This window comes from Neopsephotus bourkii, unplaced genomic scaffold, assembly GCF_033783945.1.
Source record: "Neopsephotus bourkii isolate Nb327-2 ecotype Australia unplaced genomic scaffold, CSIRO-AGI_Nbou_v1 NB_1189, whole genome shotgun sequence".
In the NCBI taxonomy this organism is placed as follows: domain Eukaryota; kingdom Metazoa; phylum Chordata; class Aves; order Psittaciformes; family Psittacidae; genus Neopsephotus; species Neopsephotus bourkii.
The window spans coordinates 3,656,648-3,682,356 of record NW_026901674.1 but is presented as its reverse complement, the minus strand read 5'-3'; the positions used below and the strand labels follow the sequence as shown (position 1 = coordinate 3,682,356).

Genomic DNA, 25,709 nt, shown 5'->3' with positions numbered 1-25,709 from the left:
GAAGGAGGACATAGAGGGAAACATTGGCAGCAGGATATGCAAAAGGTGCCCGTATCAAATATGCAAAATTGCTCCCCCAGGATTTCCCTTTGGTGGGGTCATATTGTTGTTAAATGGCTTGTTAAATAGGATTTAAATGGCTTAGTAAATGGGGTCCCCAGCTGGGTGGCTCTTAGTGGACAGCCTGTTCCAATTATCCTGGATTTGCCTTCTTCCTGCAGCAGCCCTGACGTGCCTAATGCCAATATTCCAGCAAAATTCACTTTTGCAAGGATGTTATTCTAGCCCAGGATCTGGTCAGGCCTTTATTTCTGTTAATTACAGATCAGTCATTCTTCTTCTTTCCTAAATGTTGAAGAAAATGTGTTTTATGTACAAGAAGGGCTGATAAGTGATACACCCACAGGAACATCACATTTTTCTAACATCCGCCTCTGTGTTCTTTCTCTGATCTGCCTGCCACTGTCTTTGTAGAGGATCTGTCTCCTTCCCTTAGTGCTGTTCCCTGCCTTTCAGATGTTCTCCTTCTCTTCAGCCAACCCTACCATTGGCACATCACGGCTTATTGCTTCTTAGTGCTTTATCAGTTGGCGAGTGTGAGTTTTCTGTTTATTTCAGTAACTCTGTGTAAATCATCACTAGATGTTTGATGATAAAACTTTCCTCCCTGTTCTGTTGCATGAGTAGGCTCATGATGGGTAGTGATGGTGCTGGCAAGACCAGAGCAGGGCCAAGAGTGGCACACCAGCAGCACCGCAAGTACCATCTAGCCTGTTTCAGTAGGTGATCCTAGTCTTAGAGAATCACAGAATCAGCTAGGTTGGAAAAGACCTTTATGATCATCAAGTCCAGCCTCTACCCTAGGACTGACAAGGCCACAATTTAACTGCGTCCCTAAGAGCCTCATCTATATGGTTTTTGGACACTTGCAGGGATGGTGACTCCACCACTTCCTTGGGCAGCCTGTTCCAATGCCGGAGCATCCTCTTGGTGCCTTTGGTTCAGGAATGCAACACTGAAATCTCAGCAGGTGTTGAAGGCAGCACCATAGGAAAAACGTTCCCTTTGGGACCTATTCCTGATGGTGTACAGCTAAATGAGGGACCAGCAGCCAAATGGTCTCCTTGAAGTACTGAATCTGTCAGCAGTGGTTGAGCTGGTTCAACACAAAGCATCCATTTTCCCTTCAGGCCCAGGGATGCAAAGAGACCTGAGGCATTAGATGCCACTTTTCATGTGGCAGTGCTGCTTTGTTCCTTAGGTTTACCAGATCTGCAGAAGTGGTGTTCCTTTTGCAAGAAGACCATTGAGGAACAGACCAACAGCCACTACTCATGTCTGGTATTCTTTGTATACCAGCAACATCCCTTCAAAATCACCTGTAACCTCTGTGGGGGTACCCTCACTGTCCTGCCTAAAGACACAAATCCCCGGTCAGTTTTAGCAGGTTAAGCTCGTCCTTCTTTATTCCATGTGCTCCACTTCTTCGCAATCAGCCTGAAACCTCCCTGCATTCATCCCACCTGCCGTTTCAGAACGGTAACATTATTGGGCTTTTGAATTCCATATTTAAAACCCACCTATTGACAAATCTGTCCCAGCCTGGGAGGTCTGAAGACACGTCTTTGCATGGGATGACATGCACTTGACATTTGGTGCCTGCGTGTGGAGGAAGGGCCGTTGCCATGCTGTGCCGTATCTGAGATGAGCAGTCCCATCCAACTTGGCATGCCTGGCCAAGGACGGGCCTGGAGCCAGCTCCTGACCAGCACCTTGCTGTTCTCCCCCATGGAGCTCAGCACAGGCTGCCAGAAAAACACTGAGAAGCCTGAAATCCCTTTTCTGGGGGAGGAAAACAGAGCTCTCCTTCCCAGTCTGTTTTCTGTGGCCCATCACGTGTCTGTTTGAACTTGCTGCTGTCCAGCAGTGGCTGTGCAAGTCGCTGCTTCTCCATCCTGGTTTATCTGGGCTGCAAAGGGGAACTGTCGTAAGTTATTCATTAGTTTCTTTGTGTCCCTGCCCATGGCAGGGGGGTTGGAACTGGGTGAGCTTAAGGTCCTTTCTCAACCCTAACTGTTCTATGATTTTATTCCATGATTCTTTGAGCTTGCTGTGCGAAGCCTCCTTTGCATCTGGCTGTAGTAAGCTGCTCTGGTCTGGCTGAGTAGGGTGTGAAGGGAGTGTGGAAAACTCCTGAGAGCTTCTGGAAGGGATTGGACACTGTTGTGTAAGATAAAGTGTGACCAGAGCCCCAAAGAGCTTTCAGCTTCTCTATTGTCTATGTGTGGAACCCGTGTCTCAGACGAGGACAGGCTGGGGATGAATCCACCCTGACCAGCACTTAGCTGAGGTGGGAACAGTACCAGATGAATAAGGTGCATGGTGTCATCCTCACAATCAATAACAAGTAAGACCATGGAAGTTCTTGAAATAGCCCTCATTGGGTTTGCATCAGGGCATGCAGGAAAGTCTCAACCAGGGATAGATTGTGGCAGCTTGGAAGCTTCCTCACTACACTGACTAATGTCCTGCATATGGGATACAAAGAGCTCCCTATGGGACATGAGATGCAAATAAGTGATAGACAGAAAGTGAACAGGAGTGCAATTGTGTTGCCTTGCAGGGTTTCACATAAACATGCTATGAGAAGTGTATTTGTGTGACTAGGGAAATCTATCACAGCTGAGGGGCTTTGGTTGTACACCTCTGCACTTGTCCTTTAGGCATTGCCCCCCGTGAAGCAAGCCCAAAGGATGTGGAAGGGGCACAGCCATCTGGAATGCAAGCTGTTGGACTGGGAGCAATGGATAGACCCATCTTTTGCTTTGAGCTCTGCTTTCCAGCAAAGTCACCACCTCAAATATATTACCTCCCTTTGCCTTTTTGACTGTCACGCTCAGACATGTTGAAGAGGGGTGCTTTGGAGGTCATCCCAATGGCTGTGTCCTGTCTTCCTGGCAGTATTTGAAGGGTCATGCTTCTCAGGGTGTCCTAGTCAAGGTTGGTTAAGAGAATGCTTGGAAGTACCCAATACGTGCATATTTGACTCCTTAGATGGGTACATCTTGAGTGCTGTAGCTCCCGCTTTCTGAGAGTTATTTCTTGGCTGCACTGTGCTATGCTTTACACTTTGATTTATAGCAACAGAAGAAAACGAGTCTGAATTTGAACATCTGGGGTTTGAAGGCCTGTGAATTTCATTGATTCACAGGGAGGATTTTCATGATCAGTACCTGCCAGCTCCTGACCAGGCTGGGGTGCCCAGCTCTGCCCTTTGAAACTCTATGTTCCTTGTAGCAGCTGTTCAAACGTGGCCTCCACTCTCCATCTGATGGCACTGACCAGTGTGTCAGGAGAGAAGCCAACAGAAACCCTGCGAAGAACATCCAAGAGTTGCAGTACTTGCAATACAGGGATGAGAGAACTGGGATCCAAGAAGTGTAGCCTGGTGAATCAAGCCACTTATGGGACTTCTTTAATCAACATGAAACCAATTTGACACTGTCCCTCCAGCTGTCACTGTCTGCATGTTGTGGCCTTGGGAAGCAGGATCTCACCTGTGCCTGAGGCATTCTTAAAGCACAAGGAAAATGTGGAGATGGGTACAACATGGATTCACCTCCCTGGATCTGCACAGTGTTGGTCCCATCCTATGGAACAAATTGGAGAAGCCTGAGGGCTGCTCTGCTGAGGTGAAGCACAGGTCTCTAATCCTGAGGTACAAGAAGAGCAAGTGTCAAAGAGCTGATGCTGTGCTGCTCTGAAGGCTCTGTGCCCTCCCATGATCTCCAGACATGAAGCAGATTTTTCCACTATGAGGCAAGCCAGCTTTTGGGAAGCTTCTAGTTCAGGGTCTGGCCCTGGATTTTTAAGTGTTAGAAACAGTCATCTTTTATTTCTGTTGCCGTTCAGTATTATGGGAAAGGATGCTATCGCAGTTAATCCGTGTGGTGTGTGTGGAATTCTTTGGCCTGGGAGGGTTTATGCTGCATTCATGTATTCCATGAATTGGGCACAGGTTTTGCATCCGACAGCAGGAGCTTTTTTTCAAGGGCATCCCAATAAGATGAAAGTGTGGTCTCTGGCAGAAACCACAGTGTCAGCCTATGGTCCTAAGGATGTTTTGGATGGCTCTGTGTTTTAGTACTTGATTTCCCCTGGCATCTAGACAGCCAGCAACTTATGTGAAATCCTATGGGAAAGGGGAAAAAAGGAGAACTGAAGGAAATGCCTGAATTTAATTGATCAGAATATTTGGAAATTCACATGTGCCCTTCTTTCAGAAGAAGTAGTAACTAGAGAAGAGATTCAGAGCAGCCCTGCGGAGAAGGACTTGGGGGTGTTGGTTGATGAGAAAATGAACATGAGCCAGCTTCAGTGTGTGCTCGCAGCCCAGAAAGCAACCGTATCCTGGGCTGCATCAAAAGGAGTGTGACCAGCAGGGCGAAGGAGGTGATCCTGCCCCTCTACTCTGCTCTCGTGAGACCTCACCTGGAGTATTTTGTGCAGTTCTGGTGTTCTCAACATACAAAGGACATGGATCTGTTGGAACAAGTCCAGAGGAGGCCACGAGGATGATCAGGGGCTGGAGCACCTCCCGTATGAAGATCGGCTGAGAAAGTTGGGGCTGTTCAGCCTGGAGAAGAGAAGGCTGCGTGGAGACCTCATAGCAGCCTTCCAGTATCTGAAGGGGGCCTATAGGGATGCTGGGGATGGACTCTTCATTAGGGACTGTAGTGGTAGGACAAGGGGTAATGGGTTAAAACTTAAACAGGGGAAGTTTAGATTGGAGATAAGGAGGAAATTCTTTCCTATTAGGGTGGTGAGGCACTGGAATGGGTTGCCCAGGGAGGTTGTGAATGCTTCATCCCTGGCAGTGTTCAAGGCCAGGTTGGATGAGGCCTTGGGTGATATGGTTTAGTGCGAGGTGTCCCTGTCCATGGCAGGGGGGTTGGAACTGGATGATCTTAAGGTCCTTTCCAACCCTAATTATTCTATGATTCTAGAGAATAGACAAAATACTATGTAAAATTACAATGAAGCTTTAGCATTACAGTTTTGCTTGTTTCAGCCTTCCAAACATATTCCAATATGCTGAAAAGAACAAAGCAATACTTAATGGTTCAAAAAATCAGTATATAAGTGTATTGAACCAAGGGGACTCACTGCTGCAGGGTTTTGGAAGGGAGTCATGCTTTTGCAGGAAGACTTTGAACAACCTTGGCACTGCCATGATTTCTAAAGCTTGTGAGTTTGTGTAGGAAGAGTCAGAAAATGAAGACCTTGTCCTTCAGGATAGGATCTATCACTTTTCTCTTCCCCAGCTTCGTACTGAATGCTTCAGTAGGCATTTTCAAATGCCTTTCTGAAGTATCACAAAGAAACAATGAACAGACGTTGTGATCAAGGGTGAGAAACCTTAACCGATAACATGCAGCTGGGTATGTGAATCATCTGAAAACCACATCAGTATTGTCTTATGTGTATCAAAGCTGATCGTTTGCTATATTGTTCTAACATACCTGCCCTGGTCTGTCTGGGCTGGAGGAAAACAGGAAAGGAGGAGGCTCTTGGCTGTAAATGAGTCTCTTGTTCCTTCCTTTGCAATGCTGAAACAGTTATGAATGAGCTTTGACCTTGAAGTAGGCTGAGCTGGTTAAGGGCTTTTATACGTTTCTGTCCATTCATATTTGCTTCACAATGCTTACCTTTTGTCTAGGCAGGCTTTTGTTTTGGTTTGGGTTTTGCTTTGTGGAATATGATTCATCCATAAGCACATAAACCAGCTCTACCCCCCGATGCTTACAATGACAGCACATGTGAGGTTAGCTCTGCTGGTATGTACCATCAGGAAGTCTGAGAGCTCAGAGCGAAGCTTCGCTTTTTGTCTGTGCCTCCTCACTCAAATTGTAAGTGTGCAGTCACCCCTGTTTCTTCAGCTCTGTAGTGTTATAGATACACCCTCTACATAGTCGGGTATCGCTTTGTTCAGGGGTCTTACCTAGACTTTGCATACAGTGCAATGTTCCACCAGGTATGAAAAGCACTGCTTGTGCTTGCTGGCATCCTCCACAGCATTCCCTTCCCTCCACATTTTGCTACAGAAAGCTGGCGTTTTAACTACTACACATGCCTCTTTTCAAACCTGTGTTGTTGCTTGCTTGCATCCAAAACTCACTAGTGATATACAGTCATTATTACATTACAGCTACAGCCTATGAACATGGCACATGATAAAGTGAAGATCATAGAATTACAGAACAGTTTGTGTTGGAAGAGACCTTAAAGCTCATCCAGCTCCAACCCCTGCCACGGGCAGGGACCCCTTCCACTAGAGCAGCTTGCTCCAAGCCCCTGTGTCCAACCTGGCCTTGGACACTGCCAGGGATGGGGCAGCCACAGCTTCTCTGGGCACCCTGTGCCAGCGCCTCAGCACCCTCAAAGGATAAAACACCCAACCAATACACTGCAAAGCAGCACAGAAGGGTGAAGCAGCACTCTGCGAGAGTACAGGAAAGGTTACATACAAGCTTAACTTTAGGTAATCCTGGTTAAATGTGCACCGTAGGATAATCAGATCTGATCAGTGGTCTATTGTTGCTGTAATGGTATCTGCAATAAGCAGCTTTTCTCAAGAGGCTGGTGTTCCTGCAGTGCTGTACTCTGTGGGTGCATTTCTGTGGGTGCTGGGGTATGTCTGAACTGTGCAACTCAAGGTTGCCTCTCAGTTCCAGAGGAACCAGGAGCAGATATAGTGAGGCTGAGAAACTCCTCTGCAGTGGGAGACACGCTGGCACATCCGTGCATGGAGCAGAGCATGATGCAGAGATCTCTGACCCTTCAGGTTTACTGCACACGTATAAACAGCAGTGCACATCACGGTGGCATCGTGCCCACCTAATTAGTGGGAGCTCTTAACTGATGCAGCTCGGCTCCTGGGCAGCCCTCGCATTGTGCCTGCTCTGCCTATGCTGCGCTATGTGTCTAGGTTGCTGCCTCGCAAAGAGCTCATCTGCAGCACAGCACTGAGCCCCATAGATATTCAAGGTTTTTCTCTCTGAAAAGGAATGGATAAAACTGGGTATAACCCCCCCTGATTGAACCCACAGGTCGATACTGCTTAAAATCTGCAGCACAAGCAGGATGTAGCTTGTGGAAGAGCTCTTCACATCTCATAGGTGTGACATGCCATATAGAGAGCTGTCAGCGACTCCCCTCTGACACAACCCTGTCTGCATCTGACCTGCTTTTCTCACATAATGGTGGGTTTTGTCTTGCCCAAAGAGTCATGATGGGTTAACAGCAGAGAGCCCTACATGAGGCAGCTTTCTGATAACCAGGGCTCGGCAGCTGAATTTGTGTAATAATCCCACCGGCTTTAATCAAGAGAGGAGACTGCGAGAGGCTTGTAAATTCCTACAGCAGAATTCTTCATTCTCATTCTCATTCACAGAGCAGATCTTGCCTCCAATATGCTTATCTCCCTCCCTCCGTGTGCAGAGCCCTTGACGTCAATGGAAGATACGCGCTTTCGGGGAGTGCAGAAGACTGAGGTCACATTCCAAGCAGGAGAATTATATCCCTGGTGCTGAGGCAAGAAGGCTCTGCAACAAAATGCTTTTGCAACAAAAGCAAAAAGGACTTGAGGCAGTGGCATGCATAGGAAAATAAGAAGGTAGATTGCTTGCAGGAGAGAAATTTGGAGCTGTATCAGCAGGCTGCAGAAGGATGCAGCTCTTGGTTGCATTTAAAAACACGCTGTTTGGCAGCCATGAATGGAGTGGAGGCTTTTCATTCATTCCTCCTTAGATCTGGAAAGGGACATCTGTCAGCACTGAACCCTAACAGCAGTCAGTGGCTGCAGCCTGCTGTGCTCATAACTCAGGGCATTTAAATCAGAAACCAAGAGGTCAAATTCAGCCATCGGTGGCCTCAGTTATTTGTAGGTTGCATTACGTTTACTGCAGCTTTTATGAGTCAAATGGTTAAATTATCAGAGGTTAAGTGTGACCGATTGTGTTTAACCTGATGATGGATGTTGCTGTTTTGATTTGGGGTTTTTTGCCTTGTATTTGAGAGGATAGAGTATATAGGTATAAGACTCCCTGAATAAAATAGCGGATTTATTGTTATCATCAAACTCCATTTATAAAGCTGCTTTTGTTGAGGAAGCGCTTAGCAGAAATTAACATTTTGCCTAGCATAAACTTTGGAATAGCAAATGAAATACTGCTGTTTCCCTCAAAGAGCTGTTTATTTCTTCTTCTCCATAAGGGAAGTGAGTACCAAACTCTATGGGAAACTTATCTCTCTGCAAATGAGGTTTGTAGCTGTACAGAAATATAGCATAGTTCACCGAGGCCAAAAGCCAACTGAGGTGACCGAAGCCAGAAGAGGTGTCCCTGGGCGGTCCCTGCGGCACTATGAGGGAGGATGTTCTTCTGCAGGATGGTTTCCTCCTGGGGCTGGAAGTCAGTTGGCGTGTGGCTCACGCCATGAAGCCTAGAGCGTAAATGGGTAGTTTGTATTGCTTTCATCCTGTCTTGTGTTGCTGCCGAGGCTGTTATTATTCACCATTTACCTTCTCAAAATATTGAGCCAATTAGAAAAGCAAATCTCTCTTTTGGTGAATGCCCAAGGGTGAAGCTATAACGATGTGTGTTCTCCGCAAGCCCTAATCGCGGGTCTTGCAGTTGCGCTTGGCACTGCTGGGCTAAGCAAAACCAAATTCCTTTCTGATATATTTGACAGCTCCGCCAAGCCACACTGAGTGGCTGCTTTTGTCCAGCTTCACAAACCGGGCAGCCGAGGCTGGTCAGCACTGGGATGGGAAAAGCAGAAACGGGGGAGGAAGGGGTGGTGCTTGGAGATCATCACCGTGAGTGGATAGCAAATGAAGGTCCTGGCTTTTGGATAAAGCTCTGTTGCTTGCAAACTGCATTGATTGAAATGGTGGCTGTAATTCCAAGGGTGTGATACAGACAGATGTTTCTGGGCTCTTTTTCCTTGTTAGTTGTCAGGTGAGTCAAGGGTTTATTAAGAATAACTGAGACAGGACCACGGTGCCATGAGTTAGATTAGATATTAATCTAAGGTCCTTTTGTTGAAATCCTACATTTATATTGTTGTGTCTTCCATGGTGAATTAAGTGGCATACTCAAAAGTTTGCATGAACAAGGGAATATATATTGGGTAAGAGATTTGGAGTGCATTTAGATTTTAGTATTACAAGTCCAAGATGCTGCTTTACTTTGATTTTCATGCCAGCATTTTCCACCCCCTGCATAATGAGAGCACATTGCTAACTTTAGTGAAGCCCTTTATTAAACTCATCTGATGGCTCAGACTGCCTGCAATTAGTATTGTTTCATACATGATAAGTGGTCCTGCTAAGCCTTCTAAAATGAGTATAACAATCTAACTGGTGCCCAATGGGATATCCATCTTGTGTCTGACTAGAAGGAATAAATTATGCTCTTAGACTGATAATTACTGGTGCCTGGATTTCAGGATTACAGTCCTGTGATGCTGATGATTAGAACTGGTATCTGTGCACAGCTGTTCCCTGTGATCCACTTCAGTGTCTGCCTCAGCTTTCCCAAATGGATTGCTCTTTGCCAAGGAAGGTAGAAGCAGTATCCATTGCAGGCAGCTAGGATCTGATTTAAATTCTATACAAGGGGGAGTCTGGAGAACATATCTTTGCCTTACAGGTGGTTTAAAAAAGTATTCTTGGGTGGTTTTGATGGTTCTGAATATTGGGTGGGTCTTAGGAAAAGAGTATTCAGAAAGAAAGAGAATCATAGAATCACAGAATAGTTAGGTTTGGAAAGGACCTTAAGATCATCCAGTTCCAACCCCCCTGCCATGGGCAGGGACACCTCGCACTAAACCATATCACCCAAGGCCTCGTCCAACCTGGCCTTGAACACTGCCAGGGATGGAGCATTCACAACTTCCCTTGGCAACCCATTCCAGTGCCTCACCACCCTCACAGTGAAGAACTTCCTCCTTATATACAATCTAAACTTCCCTTATTTAAGTTTTAACCCATTACCCCTTGTCCTATCACTACAGTCCCTAGTGAAGAGTCCCTCTCCAGCATCCTTGTAGGCCCCCTTCAGATACTGGAAGGTTGCTATGAGGTCTCCATGCAGCCTTCTCTTTTCCAGGCTGAACAGCCCCAACTGAATAGATTCAGAAAAAATCAGAAGTATAAAGAAAACTGTGAAAATTCATCTAAAATGAAGAAAAAGAGAGTGTATTCTGAACTGAAGAAAGAGTTAACTGTTGGGGTTTTTTTTTTCTCCCTTTAAAATAATTTCCCTGTGCTCCTTAACAAGAGTGGTGACAAAGCAACGTAAGAAGTTATGCTCTACGCTTTGCTGCCTATTTTCTCACCCTCGGTTTAAAAATACCAGCTCTGTAGCACCTTCTGTTTTCTCATGACGTCTATGCACACTTCATGAATAATCTGTAGGGGGAACGCTGCGCTTGCTCTCCGATTGGGATTTTCCCATCGTACCCAGTGTTGACTTAACCCTGCTTCCACAAAAGTCAAGAGTAGAACGCCCATTGATTTCAGCGTGAGCAGATTTTGACTTTTCAGAAATGCTCAGCCATATGTGCTCTCGTTTTGGAAGTATCATGTGGTTGCATTTGGCCCATGTCGTGTTTTAGTCACTCAAAGAACACGAGGAGTTCCAGCCTGTCCTCACCTGCCCTCGATTGCGAGAGCTGAGGGCCTTAGGGAGGTTTTGGTGGCCAAAAGTTTTGCTGTTGTCCTGTTTTGGGGTTTTGGTTGTTTGTTTTAATTCCCAAATTTCAGGAAAGTGTATTTGTATTCTAGGACAAAGGGAATGCAAACAGTTCGAATTTGCTGTGAAAAAATAGATCTGAGGGGAAAACGTTTGAACTCAGCCTGTGTGTTTGGTTTGGTAATAAATGATACCAAAATTTGTTTATATCCAGTATTTAATGCAGCATTTTACAAGGGGCAGAAGTCGTTTGCAGTCAAAAGTGAAAACACTTTAACCTCATTCAAAGCCTTTTTAGTTTTCTTTTCAAAATGAAATGTTATCAAGATTGACACGTTTACTTAAGGCTGATTGGTATTTTCTGAGGGAAAATGTTCCACTGACAATTTTCATTTGAATTTAGGGTTTCTTAGTCTTTAATGTATGTACACCCATCAATATCAAAGGGAGGTTTAGGAATTACTCTCTGTTCATGTTATGTGCTAGGAGATGATTGAGGTCAAGATGAAGGGCTCTGACTTGAGATCATAAATAGCTTTAGCTAGGATGTTTACCTGCAGTCACACTTCATAGCCTGGTGTGATACTGTGAGTTTCAGCAGCTGTGAGTTAGGAGCACAGCCCATTAAATCTTATGCTCCCAAGAGTAATAGCCCCTTGGCAGAGGCGCTGGGTGAACAGATACATATCTGCTTCAGCCATCTCACCTGAGTCTGTCTGTGATCATGAGCCAGAGCCTAGTTTCAGAAGGTATTTACATAGCCTAAGTCTTTGCCTAAAACCATATGAGAAATCTGTGCTAGAAGAAGGACTTAAAACTAATCTTCCCTGGGTCTGAGGTCAATGTCCTTTCTTCTGGATTATCTTTCTTAGGAGCATCCCTATCCTCAACATCTGTTAAGTCATCTGTAAGGTAAGCTGAGCATGCTAGGGAAAGCTCTGGCGAGGGGTACAACTGAATTAAGGAGACAAATGCAGTTAATCTCTGCTTTCTCCCACATTCCTTGTGCTATGTCCTGCTGTCACTGTGTTCTCCACTATAGTCAATGAGGGATTTGTATCGGACATGCTGCAGCCTTTAAGCATATCTCCCGATGTAGATCTGCAGTTAAAGAATGTAATGTAACTGCACATGCCATGAAGGTTTTCCATGACTTTGTGAAAAGAGTTGCTGTCCATGTCACATGCTTGTCCTGGTTTAAACACGCTGGTTTGAGCAATGTGAATTGGAAGGGGAGTCAGCTTGTGACTTTGGAAATGTGCAAACTGTCCAAAGGAAACTTGTCGCAGATGTTTTTATGGTATTTTAGCTGAAGTTCCACGAAAAGCGCAAAAAATAACACTCCTTTTGCCTAAAAACAAAGTCCCAAACCAAACAAACCCATAATACAGAAATGCTTGCCAAGAGTCATAAAAGTCTTAAACTGTGATTTAATATCCTGTCTCCCTTTTGTCTTAGTGGAAAAGGTCATATAGATGAAAGACATCTGCTGGTGTATCTCTTGGATTTCAGGACAAGACTAAAGTTCTATTCCTGGCCTTTTTGGTGTGAGCAAATTGCCATGAATTCCTACTATTCGGTTGTCTTGATGTGTCAGCTCTTGAAGAGGATGAACTAGCCTGTGGCCAGTGATTCCAAATGCCAGGCTGCATCCCTTGTATTTTATTCTTCGGAGGTGGATACATGCCTCTGTCAGCACTGGATGAAAGACATCCAAATATGACTGGGTTCACCGGAGTGAGATGGAGGTTCTGGCCAAAGCCAAGCCCTGGTGGCAGCTTGTGGTGAAATTTGGCCTTGATGAAGTCAACCGATAAAGAAGTTATTCTGTAGACCATAAAGAAGGACATCATTCTCGTGAACCAAGTATAGACGTGGCAGGAGGGTTGAGTACTGGCACACAGTTGTCCACACTGTTTATTGTTAGGACGTTTTTTGGCACAGTTTTGGCTTACACCATGTCCATATAGAGCTTAAGCACAACTTGGTGCAGGGATTGTTTGATGCAAGCCAGTTACTGTGTCCAGAACCTCCATATTTGTGTATTACGGTCAGAAAGACGTAGAGGGGTAGCAGTTCAGTTTGCAACAGGTCAGAGACAAAAGGTGGCATCATAAGCTTGTAGATGTTGATAGTCAACAAGGGTTTTGAGGTGAAAAGCTGGAAAAGAGGAATAAGCAGTTAATGCTTGATGTGATAGAGATGGGCAGAACTGGGAAGACGAAGGCAAGAGATAGCAGGGTGAAAGTGAAGAAAAACAACCAGCCTGACTTCCCTGACTCTTCAGTGTTCTATCTTCATGTTTTCATTGACTCTATTTGAAATGTAGTCAGCTCTGGACAACAGTGCATTTATAGGCTTTGATTTTTCCTGGCAACATTGATGGTTTTTCAGTAGTACCAACCCATTTTGAAACATGGGTCTTCCTCACAAAGCAGTTGTGTTGATGAGTGGGAAAACTGTGACCCTCTGGAGCCACAGGGGATGAAATCCTAGCCCTTGTTGGAAGCAAAGGCAGCATTCCCAGGGTTCAGAATGTCACTGGGAGTGTTTTTGGCCTCTCTACTGTGAGCTGGAAACCCTCTGGGGATGGGATCTGTATTCGTGCATTGCCTTGTACAAAGAATGCCTGAATTTGTTGGCCTCCGGGCGCTGCAGAAAAGCAAATGTTAAATAAGTTGTCCTGTGAGCAGTGGAAGTGATGGAACTCTGGTGCCTTTGGGTTCTCTGGTGTCTGGTAAAGGGTGAGCATCAGCCTTTTTCTCAGCAGGTCTTTTTGCTCTCTCCAGCTGCTTGCTCTCCTCCCAGCAGTAGGAAGGTGGTGTGTAAGCGACCGACAGTCTGGAGTTGGTGAAGGGGATCCACACCATACATGCATGTGCATGGCACACAGCAGCTCCCCAGGACTTCAGTCTGTGAAGCTGAGCTGCTTAAAACCAGCAGTAAATAGGAAACCAAGAATGATTTTCCCTCTAGTGTCTAGCAGTCCTAGTTATCGTGGGTCCTCTGACAATATCAACTGGAAACTTTGCAAGAAGAACAGGTCTGGTTTTATTTTGGGGTTTTCTTCTAATTAAAGCTGTGCATTTCTACTGTCTGTGGTAGTTTCTTTTCCCAGTTGTACGTGTGGAGTGTCTCAACAGGGCTGGCAAAGTCATGCTAATTTCTAAATTCACCTTTTAGCTGGAAAAGCTTTTGCTATTTTAGTTTCCTTTGGGTGCATAAGTAGAGGGCACTGATGAAAAGCCAAGGGATGTGTTGGGTTTATTGTTGTTACCCATATACTTTCAAAGCAACTCAGCAATGCTTTACTTGATACCTGAAGCCAAGCAGCAAAGTACAAAGCAGTCTGTCATTTACTAACATGGGAAATGTGGAACAAAGATGCGCCTTCTACTGTTCTCCCTGTCTTGCTTCTCTTCTTCTGGGAGATAAGTATTTCATATATATATATATAAAAATAAATTTGGGAACATTACCTTTTTATGCATAAAATACAAATAATTTCTGTTTATTTTTGCTACCACTGTAAGCACTCTTCCACATCTCCTACATTATTCTTTCATGACAAACTTCCATACCCAGAAGCCTTAGAAACCAGTGCGTAGTACAGAAACAATCTGCACTTAGTTTTGCGCAGAGGGAACTCCTCAGTTAGGATCTTTATCTCTTCCTCTCTCAAGGAGCTCGTTTAAGAGCTTGCTGGTGTGTGTGGCATCCTGATGAACTCAGGTGGAGTTGTGGGTGCTTGACATAGCTGGACCGGAGGCTCTTGTGGGTTAAGAGCTAGTTCTGCTCTTGAGACACTAGTCTGGCTGCAGGGTGATCATTGCCTGCATTTCAAGAGGATTAAATATAGAAAAGCGCAGAAAATAATTGAATGCCTACTATGATAAGGCAGAAAGTGTAGCCTTTAGCTTGAATAAAAATTCTGTGCCTTCATGCATATGAGCTGCTGTGTTTACTGGAGACAGAGGGAGGCCATGGAGATGCTGCAAGGGCTGGAGCAGCTCTGCTCTGGAGCCAGAGTGAGGGAGCTGGGCTGTGTCAGCCTGGAGAAGAGAAGGCTCCTGAAGGGGAGACCTTAGAGCAGCTCCAGTGCCTAAAGGGGCTGCAGGAAACCTGGAGAGGGGCTTGGGACAAGGGCCTGTAGGGACAGGACAAGGGGAATGGCTTGAACCTGCCAGAGGGGAGACTGAGCTGAGCTCTTAGGCAGAAGCTCTTCCCTGTGAGGGTGCTGAGGCGCTGGCACAGGGTGCCCAGAGAAGCTGTGGCTGCCCCATCCCTGGCAGTGCTCCAGGCCAGGTTGGACACAGGGGCTTGGACCAAGCTGCTCTAGTGGAAGGTGTCCCTGCCCATGGCAGGGGGTTGGAACTGGAGGAGCTTTAAGGTCCCTTCCAACCCAAACCAGTCTGGGACTTTATGAAATCCGGTCAGAAGGCAGAAAGCACAGCCAGGACAATCCTGCTTCCACGTTCTACCCTGACCCCCCTGTTCTGGTGGAGAGGCCAAGCATGGATCCAGGCTGTGCAAGGTGCAGTGTATGTCTGCAGGCAGGAGGAGAGCCCAACGAGCCACAGGAGCAAAGGGCAGCCTGAACTGGAGGCTTCCTGCCTCATGTTGTTTCTCCCTATCTTTCCCATAAGCAGTGTTTTCAGGCGGGGTCCTGTTTTTGTTGTCAGTTTAAAATGTCATTTGGAATGTTAACTTCAGCCAGCTCAAATTATTTCCTTTTTGCCCCTTATTGAGAAGGTTTATAAATATCGAGTTACACAGGAAGCAAATTCTCTCGTTATCAGATTGTTCTGTAGTCACTTTTCTTTTCCTCAAAAGCATAATGGCAAACTTTATCAGTGCTCAGTCATTTGTTTCCTATTAAACTCTTGTGATTAAGATACTGTTTGGCTCACTGGGAAGAGTTACTGACCTGTTTTGTCTGTAAACATAGCTTTAAATTAGGAGACACCTGAAACTGGTAGGAAGTGAGTATTAATTGGGTTCAAGTTCCATAAGCACAGATTGCAGTTTCCCGGTGGGATGTGTTAAATAGCTGTCACCAAGACAATATTAATTACATTATCTCCCAGAGAGGTCCCAAGAGGTGCTAGAATAGCGTATGTGCCACTTGGGCTTAGATGCTTAGACACAAAGATCAGTGTTTGCTGCTGTGCTGCTTTGCATGGTGCAGAGCTTCTGCGTCACTGGGGGAGTTGAATGAGATAAGAAGGCTTGGGTTTTGTGAGTAATTGCTTGGGGTTTTGCTCCTGTGACTTTAAAAATGAGAATGCCATCTAAAAAAATAGCTGAATTTCTTTTTTTCTGCCCTCAAGCCCTGGAAGCAACAGTAATAACACCACAAAATGGGGATCTTTTTGAAACACCTGGACAGAAAATGTTTCTTGCCGCAGAGCTTGTCTTCCCCTGTAGGTTTGTCCAGCTCCACAGTGACCCTCAGTGCCACACAGTGTGTTGCTTGTGAGTGTATACCTCATATATCAAAATCACGCCCCGTACCACTGACTTTACACGTGGTTGTGCTCCCAGCGTTGCTGTGATGCATTGCCCTGTACTACCAGCCCTGTCACAGGTAGCATGGGCTGTACCCTGACCACTGCCCTTTCCCAAGCAGCAGCTTATGGGCTCTTGCTGCAAAAGCCCCTCTATTAATTTTGGTAGGGCATGGGCATCCCTGTAGGGATGGCTGTCTGTCCAGTTGAAGCACTTGCCTATGTGCAGGTCAGACCACTCTCATAGAATCATAGCGTCATAGGATAGTTTTGGTTGGAAGGGACCCTCAAAGCTCATCTAGTGCAGCTCCCCTGCAATGAGCAGGGACACCTTCCACTAGACCCCGTTGCTCAGAACCACATCTAGCTTGGCCTTGAATGTCTCCAGGGACGGCACATCCACTACCTTTGGGCAACCTGTGCCAATGTTTTACCATCCTCATTATATTTCTTCATCACATCCAGCCCATATCTTGCTCTCTTAGTCTAAAACCATCACCCCGTGTCCTGTTGCAACAGGCCCTGCTAAAAAGTCTCTCCCCATCTGCTCTGCTGCATGTCAGGCAAACTGGAATTGCTGAGCCAAACAACTCTCTTAGTCCTTTAGGACCATGTTAAGTTTTCAGGGGAGACTGTTTAGCCCTATAGACCCATCAGCCTTCTTCCTTTGGATATTGATGAGTGCAGAAGCAAGTAGCAAGCAAGTGTACAGCTCAATGACCACTTGTCACTAACTTCTCTATTGTTAATTGAAGCTCAGCAAGCTGGATTCGCATGGGGTGTAAGTGTACACGGCCTCAGAGCAGGAATTGACCCTGAGCTGATAATCAAACGTTTCCATCTGGGCAAGAAAAACATGAACCTGGTGGTTTGTTAAGGACATGCTGGCAGACACTTAAAGACAGCAATGCTAAGGGCACCATTATAATTAGTTCATTCAGAGACTTGAGCACATAGATTTACTTGGTCTACACGACCTCTGTGGAAATACACTGCTGAAAGAATGTGTGGACTTTAGTCACTTCATTCAATGCTACTTATCCTTACAGGCAGTGTTACACATTACCACTATGAATTGAAGGCGTCAGAGTGTTCTATAATGAGGGGAATGACTTAAGACATGAGAAGTCACTTTGTGGATCTCAAAAAGTGACTGGTAGGTTGATCCTTTGAAACTCAAAGTGCTTGTCCCTTGTTTACATAGCTTAAGTTAAACAGCAGAGGGGCTCACGTATATTCAGATGAATGGGAAAGATGTGCCCTTCAGTCTGTTTCACAACAGCTCAAAGTGAACGTAACCACCTTAAAACAAAGGGGAGCTTTCATCCTTGTTCCTACAACTGCACACAAAAAATCTGAATTGAGATGAGATTGAGCAACAAGAAGAAAGTGAGCAGACCTCATTCTTAGCTGCGGAAGAAGTCATTTCAATAGAAAAGCGTTAGCCAGCTTCACAAAATGTCACTAACAGGGTAAAAAGGGTCCCTTAGTATTTCCCGGTTTCGTTACTCCTCCTACAGTGACACTTTCAACTCAAACGTGCATTCCTGAACAGGGTTATACAGGACAATGAGAGGGGAAAATGTGGAGAAAAAATTGCTATTTAGAATACATTTTGTATTACTGTTATGTTTTGCTCTCTATCTTTCTTCAAAGCAGGAACAAACAAGCTCAGATTTTTGTGGGGCAATTCGCACTCCTCCAACTTCACTTATTTATTTTGCACTTGCTATATTCAAAGGTCTAATTTATTTGAAATATAAGCAAGCATCCTTTCTTCCCAAAGCAACCAGGATAACCCATGGCTGCTTGACTGGACCCAGAAGGTTCAGTCCTGGAGTCAGCAGCAGTATCCTACAATGACACTGTTTGACCCATGCTCCTCCGACAGGCTGGGGCTGGCAACAATCTAAGCTTCAGCCATCAAAACATTCCTTTGTGGCCAGGAGCCCTTCTGCTTTCTCTGAAGTATCTGGTGTCAGTTTTAACAAGAGGGGAAACAGACGTTCGTCACCATTAATTCCTTGGACAATTAAGCTGGTGATCTCTGACCTCCCACCATTATTGGCTTTCAGAGCCAGGGTAAAGACCCTGCAGATATCTGTTCTCTGTCATTCCCCGCGAGCTGCCCTAGCATTTTATTTACTCAAAGGCTTAGCTTTTGCCCACCACTAGCCAAATGTATATGCTCTGCAATAAAAATGGTTAATAAGCTGTCCCAGACAGCAACATTAATCTCGGAGTGAGGATAACAGCAAGCAAATGGAACAGCTGGCTGTCAGGAAAGCATGTGAGGGGGAATTATACATTTATTTAGATTTATGTGCGTATTAGAAGTGTCTGTCCCTGGCTGCAGCTGCTTTTGGTGTGTTGGGCTAGCTTGGGCACCCGGCACTGCTCTGAGGCAGAGTCAGGGGCTCCACACTGCGTGGTGTGGGATTGATGCATGGTGATGTCTTCTTGTTAACTGAAGTTGGATGAGGCTTTGAGAAACCTGTTCTAGTGGAAGGTGTTGGTGCCCATGGCAGGGGTTGGAACTGGATGAGCTTTAAGGTCCCTTCCATCCCAAACCATTCTAGGGCCCTATGATTCTTCTGTCGTTTTCCAGGGCATCACAGTACCTAGGTTTTGCTCTCTCCTGGAGTCCAAATCAATACCTGGTTTTAATTCTGCCCCCAGGGCTGCAGGGAAAGCAAGTGGAAGGGCAGGACTTGGTGAGCAATGAGGAAATAGTTAATCCAGCCCTGGGACTAAGCTGTTTTGTGTTTATTAGGATGGTGCTCACCACTGCCAGCTCTCAGGGTGGGTGGGAGAGGCGAGACAAGAGCGGGCCAGCTGCCTGCATCATCTGACACTTACGCCATGCAACCTTCAAGCCTCGTTTTTCAGTCGTGGCTTTTGAAGCACTTCATTAGCTGATCAGAGGAACCCTCTGCCTTCGCTTTATGACAGGTTTCCTCTTTTTTCTTGTATTCTACCTCCTAATTTTCTCTATTTCTGCTTTTCTTCTTGAGTCCTTCAACTGGTAGCTATAGTAACACCCGTGAATGAGTGACTGTAGTACACTGCTACGACCCACTCCCCCCAGTAAAGCTCTGCTGGGCTTTCAGACACCTGCAATGGTTTGGCACCCTCTCTTATAGGGGTTTTTCCAAACAACAGGAACAGTCTTAGCTTGGGAGCTGGCTCCATCCTGCTCGCTATTTACAGCTGCAACCCACAATATATTGTGGCAGAAGGAATGAGTCACTGGCAGAGCAATCTGTTACATCAGATAATCACAGATTACCTCCATTAACCTGAATCCCTTCTGTAACCTTTTACAATAATGATCCTAAAAGCTGACGCATACACTTGTGTTGCCGTCGTGTCTTGGGCTGTCAATGATTTCTGAGGGCAATGTTTTCTGTGATTTCAGGGGTGATGTAGCAGGGTGTGACAGGGAGATCCACAGAAAGGAGATGTTGGTACCTTATTGCTGCTGGGGCAAAACCCAGGCTTTGTAGCTAAGAAAGGGCGAAATCTCCCCTAAACCTGACCATGATCATTTGCATCAGCCCTGTTCACCCCTTTCCAGCCTTGCCCTGCCATCCATGTAGTACCAAAAGTGTGTGCCAGCACCTTTTCCCCTCTGTCAGATAATCACTGCAGTTGGGAAATGCTCACAGTAGCCAGGCATTTCAGGGTGGTTTCATCCCCTTCTCCACATTTCCTTCATGGAGCTCGTGAGGGCTTGTCATATATCTAGGATTTAATTTATGCTTTATGCATATATCTGTAGCTGAGAATCTGATGTGTTGTTTGCCCAGGGAGAGCTGTGAAGATGGCAGTATAGCCCATGTAAGTGTTCTCATGACGTTCCCAGCCTGATTTTCACATTTTGTAGCTTGTTTACATCAACTGGCTGAGAAGTGTTGAGTGAGAAGGGTGAATCCAGCAAGGAGTCATTGGAGGACATTCCTTATGGCTGTTGGGCTGTCTCCCTCCACTGTGAGACTAATTTAATGGTCCACTAGACTACACAAAAATACAGAAGCAGCACAGGATAAAAACGTATTGGGCACCTGATAACACTTCCTCAGTGCCCTCCTACTTGAGTGTCCGCATCAGCACCTTTGCTGGGCTAGTGTCTCAGGTGGGATTAAACGTGGAACTGTTCAGCCTGCAGAAGAGAAGGCTGCGTGGAGACCTCAGAGCAGCCTTCCAGTATCTGAAGGGGGCCTATAGGGATGCTGGGGATGGACTCTTCATTAGGGACTGTAGCGATAGGGCAAGGGGTAACGGGTTAAAACTGAAACAGGGGAAGTTTAGATTGGAGATAAGGAAGAAACTCTTTCCTGTTAGGGTGGTGAGGCACTGGAATGGGTTGCCCAGGGAGGTTGTGAATGCTCCATCCCTGGCAGTGTTCAAGGACAGGTTGGACAAGGCCTTGGGTGATATGGTTTAGAGCAAGGTGTCCCTGCTCATGGCAGAGGGGTTGGAACTTGATGATCTTAAGGTCCTTTCCAACCCTAACTATTCTATGATTCTATAGGTGATCCTTTGGTAATGCAATGATTCAGTAGAGTATTTGCATGCCCAGGCAGGACAAAGGGGCTGCAGAGTCACTTTGCATCAGGCTCTGTCTAGCTCAGACCTGTGTGTTTCACCTCTAAACATCTGGGATCTGCCATTCTGCTTGCTGGAGACTAGGAATGAGAGTACTCAGGTGGACTGTTTATATGCTTGAGGGACTTCGTCTCCTGCCTCCTTCATGGAGACTCTACACTGTTCCTTTCTTGCTTTTCTGGTGGCTGTTTCCCTGACCCAGACATAAAACCATCTCAGCGGAAAAGTGTGCTGTTGTTTATGTACGGAAAGCAAAACACATCTGGATTTCTGGGCTCTTATCAGACCATCTCAAAGCTTTACCAAGTCTTCCGGTTAGGTGGAATATAATAAATCAGTCAGGCTTAATAAAACAGACTGTCTCAAATCATTAATTTTTTCATGGCATTCTCTAAAATTCCTTTCCTTAGCCCTGCTGGTAAGTTTATTTAGGTGAGAGCAGAAAAAACCCAGGAAAGAACATAAGTCTCAGAGCTTGGCTACAGGGTGTTGATAAGAATACACTTGAATTCTCACCTCCCATCCAGCTGGATCTGCTCCCCACAGTTCAGAAATACTCCTTACAAAACTCAGATGTCAGGAACACAGAGGCTAAGTTCTTTTTTTAGAGACTGCAGAACTATTTGCAGTAGAAAAAGCCCACACGGCTCTTTGACAGGGACAGACAGAACCCACATCGTTCCCTGATCCAGGCTGGGTTTTTGCGTGTTCTCCTGCTAGAACTGGCACCAGAGTATTCGGAAGAGCTGAGCCTCATGCAGTTGCTTGTACCAGGGCTGGGTTTCCTTCTGTGTTCCTTCTGCCTGTGTCATGCTTCCCATTGTATTGCTGTGTTGCAAAACATCAGAACTGAACAATGTGGAGCAGCAACTCAGCAGAGCCTCCTTAGGCTTCTAGTTATTTTTCTCAGTGTCTAACTAGGTCTGACAAGTCCCTTCAAGACAGTTTGACTTCAGGGGCCAGCCCTAAAAACATTTGAGTTGCCTGAGGAGCACCATTGAATCATCACAGAACCATAGATTACCAGGTTGGTAGGAACCTTGTGGATCATCTGGTCCAACCTTTCTAGGCAACGCATGACCTAGACTAGATGCCTGTCCCGGGTTCAGCTGTAGCAGTTATTTTTCTCCTTCTTAGTAGTTGGAGCAGTGCTTAAACCATAACAATGTCCCAACGCCCTGTTCATCTTAATCTTACAAGTGTCCAACACTTGGGGATCCACCACTTCCCTGTGGAGGTTATTCCCATGGCTGATTGTTCTCATTGTGAGAAATTCTCCTCTTGTGTCCAGTCAGCATCTTCCCAGGAGTAACTTATTCCCATTGTCCCTCATCTTTTCCACGTGATTCCTTGTAAGAAGAGAGTCTCCATCTTCTTTGTAGCTGCCTTTTAAATACTGGGACATGGTGTTGAGGTCTCCCCTGAGCCTTCCTTTCTCAAGGCTGAACAAGTCCTGCTCTCTCAGCTTTTCTTCATATGAATCCGTGAGCACTACAGATGCTCCTGGGCAATCTACACGGGCAATGGGCACGACATTGACTATAGGGGGGTGATGAGTTGCATTTGCAGGTTTGGAGGCATCAGTTTAGCAGCTTGCATGCATGTTGCTAAACCCAGGGTAATAAATATATTGACCAGGTCATAAGTTTAAAAAGCCATTGCTTAAAGAGGAGTTCCTTCCTGGAAAGATGTTATCAATCCCTATTCAAGCAGGATTTCTGGAGCAGGGATTTACATTTTTCTTTGGAAGAATGGGAAGCAAGTCTCCTACAGTCTATGTAAATCTCAGCTGTGCAAATTAACGTAAGGGAACGGATAAGGAATGTGGGAATTTAGATTCATTTGAACATTTAGATATGGGCAGGCCGTGTTCCTTGTTTAATTCCTATGTGCTTCAAAACATGTGAAGGTTGAGAACATTTCTGACAAAAGAATCTTCCTTTCTGAGAATGTAGTTCTGTCAAAAATGAAAGGGTTTTGCAGGCAAGTGTCTACTTGAAAGAAGGATTTGCTTTTTCTAGCTTCCTTTTGACAATATAGAAACATCATTTTAACAAAGCAAAGAATGTCAATTTACCATACCCATTTTGTTCGAATGATATAATGTATCTTAATACTCCATTTGATATGTTCTATGATAATGTTTTGACGTTAGAGAACTGAGATGACTCAAATGTTATCAAAATGAAGCGGTTTAATGTCTTTTAAATCAGAATTCTCTGGAACTTTGAAATACTGACTCTCAGCTCCAGTTTGAAGGAAAACTCTACTGAGAGATTTAGCATTTGTAGCAGAGCGATGACCTTGATTCTCAACAGCTCTGTTCAAAAGGTTCATCTCTCATAACAATCACTGATAATGAAGTGTTACAAACAAATGTTTTCTGTTACCTACACCACTGATGGATAAAATCTCAATACTCCCCAGGTTCAGACATCATAGCCTCTGCATGCTCCTGCAAGAGACCTTACAGGTCCAGAAGCAGCTTCCAAAGGAGCTTGTTGCATTGTCTCTTCTGCTCTTGTTGGCAACTCCAATGTTGCATACGATCCAGGCATCTTCCAGTTTGAAGCCATCGACTCAGTTCATCTTACAGCCACCCAATGCATGCTAAAGCATTCCAAACACAACTAAGCTGCCTGGATTTGTGCCAGTAGCCTAGGTTACCTTGAGGTCAAGAACATGAAGTTAAAATTTTGGAGTCTGCTTAAATTTACTATTTTAGATGATGTGTTTTTATTTTTATAAGATTTACTGTTTGTGGATTTTTAAGATCGTAAATCTTCAGTATATGTTCTGTCTTCTGCATTATTTTTGTGGCATAAAAGCTGATGATCTCCTTTTCCTCATTCATCAGCTGCAGATAAACACAATACAGCTAAAATACAAGGCATAAAAGAGAAAGATGCCATAATACACAGACTAAAGGTGCTTACACAGGGGAAAACTAAACTGTATCCAGAGAAATCAGGTCACCAAACAGCTCCCTGTTACCACGTGTATGTGGCCCATCGTATATGAACTGGCCCAGAAAGCTCAAAGACAACTTGTTGAAATAGTCTCAAATTTCCCTTAAAATACCCAATGGAGGATGTAGGCAGATGTGGATGGAGAGTGCTACAATCTGGGATGCCCACTGAAGACAAACACTAAAACTCAAAGGTTTTTCAGTATAGTTAAGGTCCTTTCAGTGTGTTCTCACTAGTCATAAAGGTAGGTTATGTAAAGACTTCTTTATATTCCTAGAGTAGTACCAAAATGCCTTGACATATGATAGTCAAGCCCTGAGGATCAGTTTTCAAAGACTATTCTCTTGGCTTCCTGTCCCTTCAGGGCACTGGATGTCATTAAAGTCTATTATTAACATCACATTATTAATACCATATAAAATGTGTTATTAAAGTCATGTTTCATCCATCTATCAGAACCTACAGTACTACTTGACTTCTTGTTTAAATAATAGGTAGATATCCCTGCAATAAATGTTTGTCTGTGAACACTGGCTTCTGTAAACCTGATGGACTTTCGATGCCACTTGTATACAAAATGTTTTGCCCTCTGGTCCTCTAATAACCTAACCAGCCTGCCTCTGTTGGGAAGAAGCTTGCATTTTTGCTTATGAAATTCCCATCTCTGTGGTTTTGAGGGCTTGAATGTGAAATATGTCTGCTGTTCATTTCCAAAAAGCAATGGGATGTTTTACACAGCGATTGTCAGGATTATGTATTTGTAGACGCATGCAGATGAGTTATGTGCAAACATGCTGTGACAGCAGGGAAGATGGGCACAAAACCATTATCACAGTCTGTGACTGTTCAGAGAGTTATGTTCATCAAAAAAGGCTGCAAGAGATAAAGGCAGATTAACATCGATAAGAGGAGATACGTAACATGGTTCTCTTTTGAGGGCATGTTTGGGCATTTTGTTGTACCTTAGGAAAAAAGAGCCTCTAAAAACTTATTTGCAGAGGCATTGTGTCCCAGTGGATGGTGGACACCTGCCAGCCTTTGAAAACCCATCCCTGATACTCCTCCTTTCCCTTGGGGTGACGTAGAAAGGGATTCATAAAGAGGTTCCTGAAGGTCTTGTGATTGTTTTAAGTTAGTCAGGAGTATCACCTAGTATCTTGTAAGGGTAAAACAGGGTTCCTGTGGGGGTTTTTATGCTTTCCCAGATGATCAGGGCAGGGTGAAGGGCAGAGAGCAAGCAGTGTCTTTCACTCTTTGCAAAGAGACCATCTTTATTTGCTAGTACAGCTGGACTAATACGAAAGAAGAATGGTGAACCTAGGTGAACTTCTACGTGAAGGCAGGTCTAAGAAGGGTGCATCTGTTTGCTGTAGAGGCTCAATGTGTTAGATATGAAAAATCCTTAAGGAAAAGTGGTGGGCTGATAAGTTGCATTCATGCAGTCTCGCTAGGAAAGTTTAACTAAGTTTAACGCTAGGAAAGTTTAAGCAGTTTAAAACTGGTATTCTTTTTCTTCACAAATACATGGTTAATCTCTGGGACTCACACCCACATGAGGCAAAAGGGCATTCAATAGTCCAGGGCATTTACCGGGAGCATAAGAACAGCCTGAATTTAAGTAGCATAGCTTCTGAAAAAGAAGGAATTTTGGAAGCAATGTACTTTCATGTTTAGTCACCCGTATCTAATGGATAGGGTATGGAAGAAAGTTCCTGCTTTCCAAATACTGTAGAAACAGCTTTCTAAGATCTTCCTCTGAAGCTGCCTGAGGCCTGTCCTGTGCTAGACAGACCATTTGTTTAATATGGCAATGTTATATATCCCATGTAGCTACATGAACTTTGATGGCAGAGTGAGCAAAGGAAGGC

The 25,709-nt window shown here is 44.9% G+C and overlaps 1 protein-coding gene across 2 annotated transcripts in view; it reads left to right on the top strand.

Annotated features, from left to right (window-relative positions):
* GRK5 (G protein-coupled receptor kinase 5) overlaps positions 1 to 25,709 on the top strand; it is a 165,788-nt gene that overhangs the window by 41,472 nt on the left and 98,607 nt on the right. Inside the window, exon 1 of one of the 2 annotated variants that reach the window (XM_061364209.1) lies at positions 13,063 to 13,501. The exons of the other annotated variant lie outside the window; for it this stretch is intronic. Coding sequence (XP_061220193.1) covers positions 13,459 to 13,501 — 43 coding nt within the window. The 5' untranslated portion in view covers positions 13,063 to 13,458. Of the gene's footprint in view, positions 1 to 13,062; positions 13,502 to 25,709 lie in introns of those variants that run through there. 2 annotated transcript variants of the gene reach the window in all.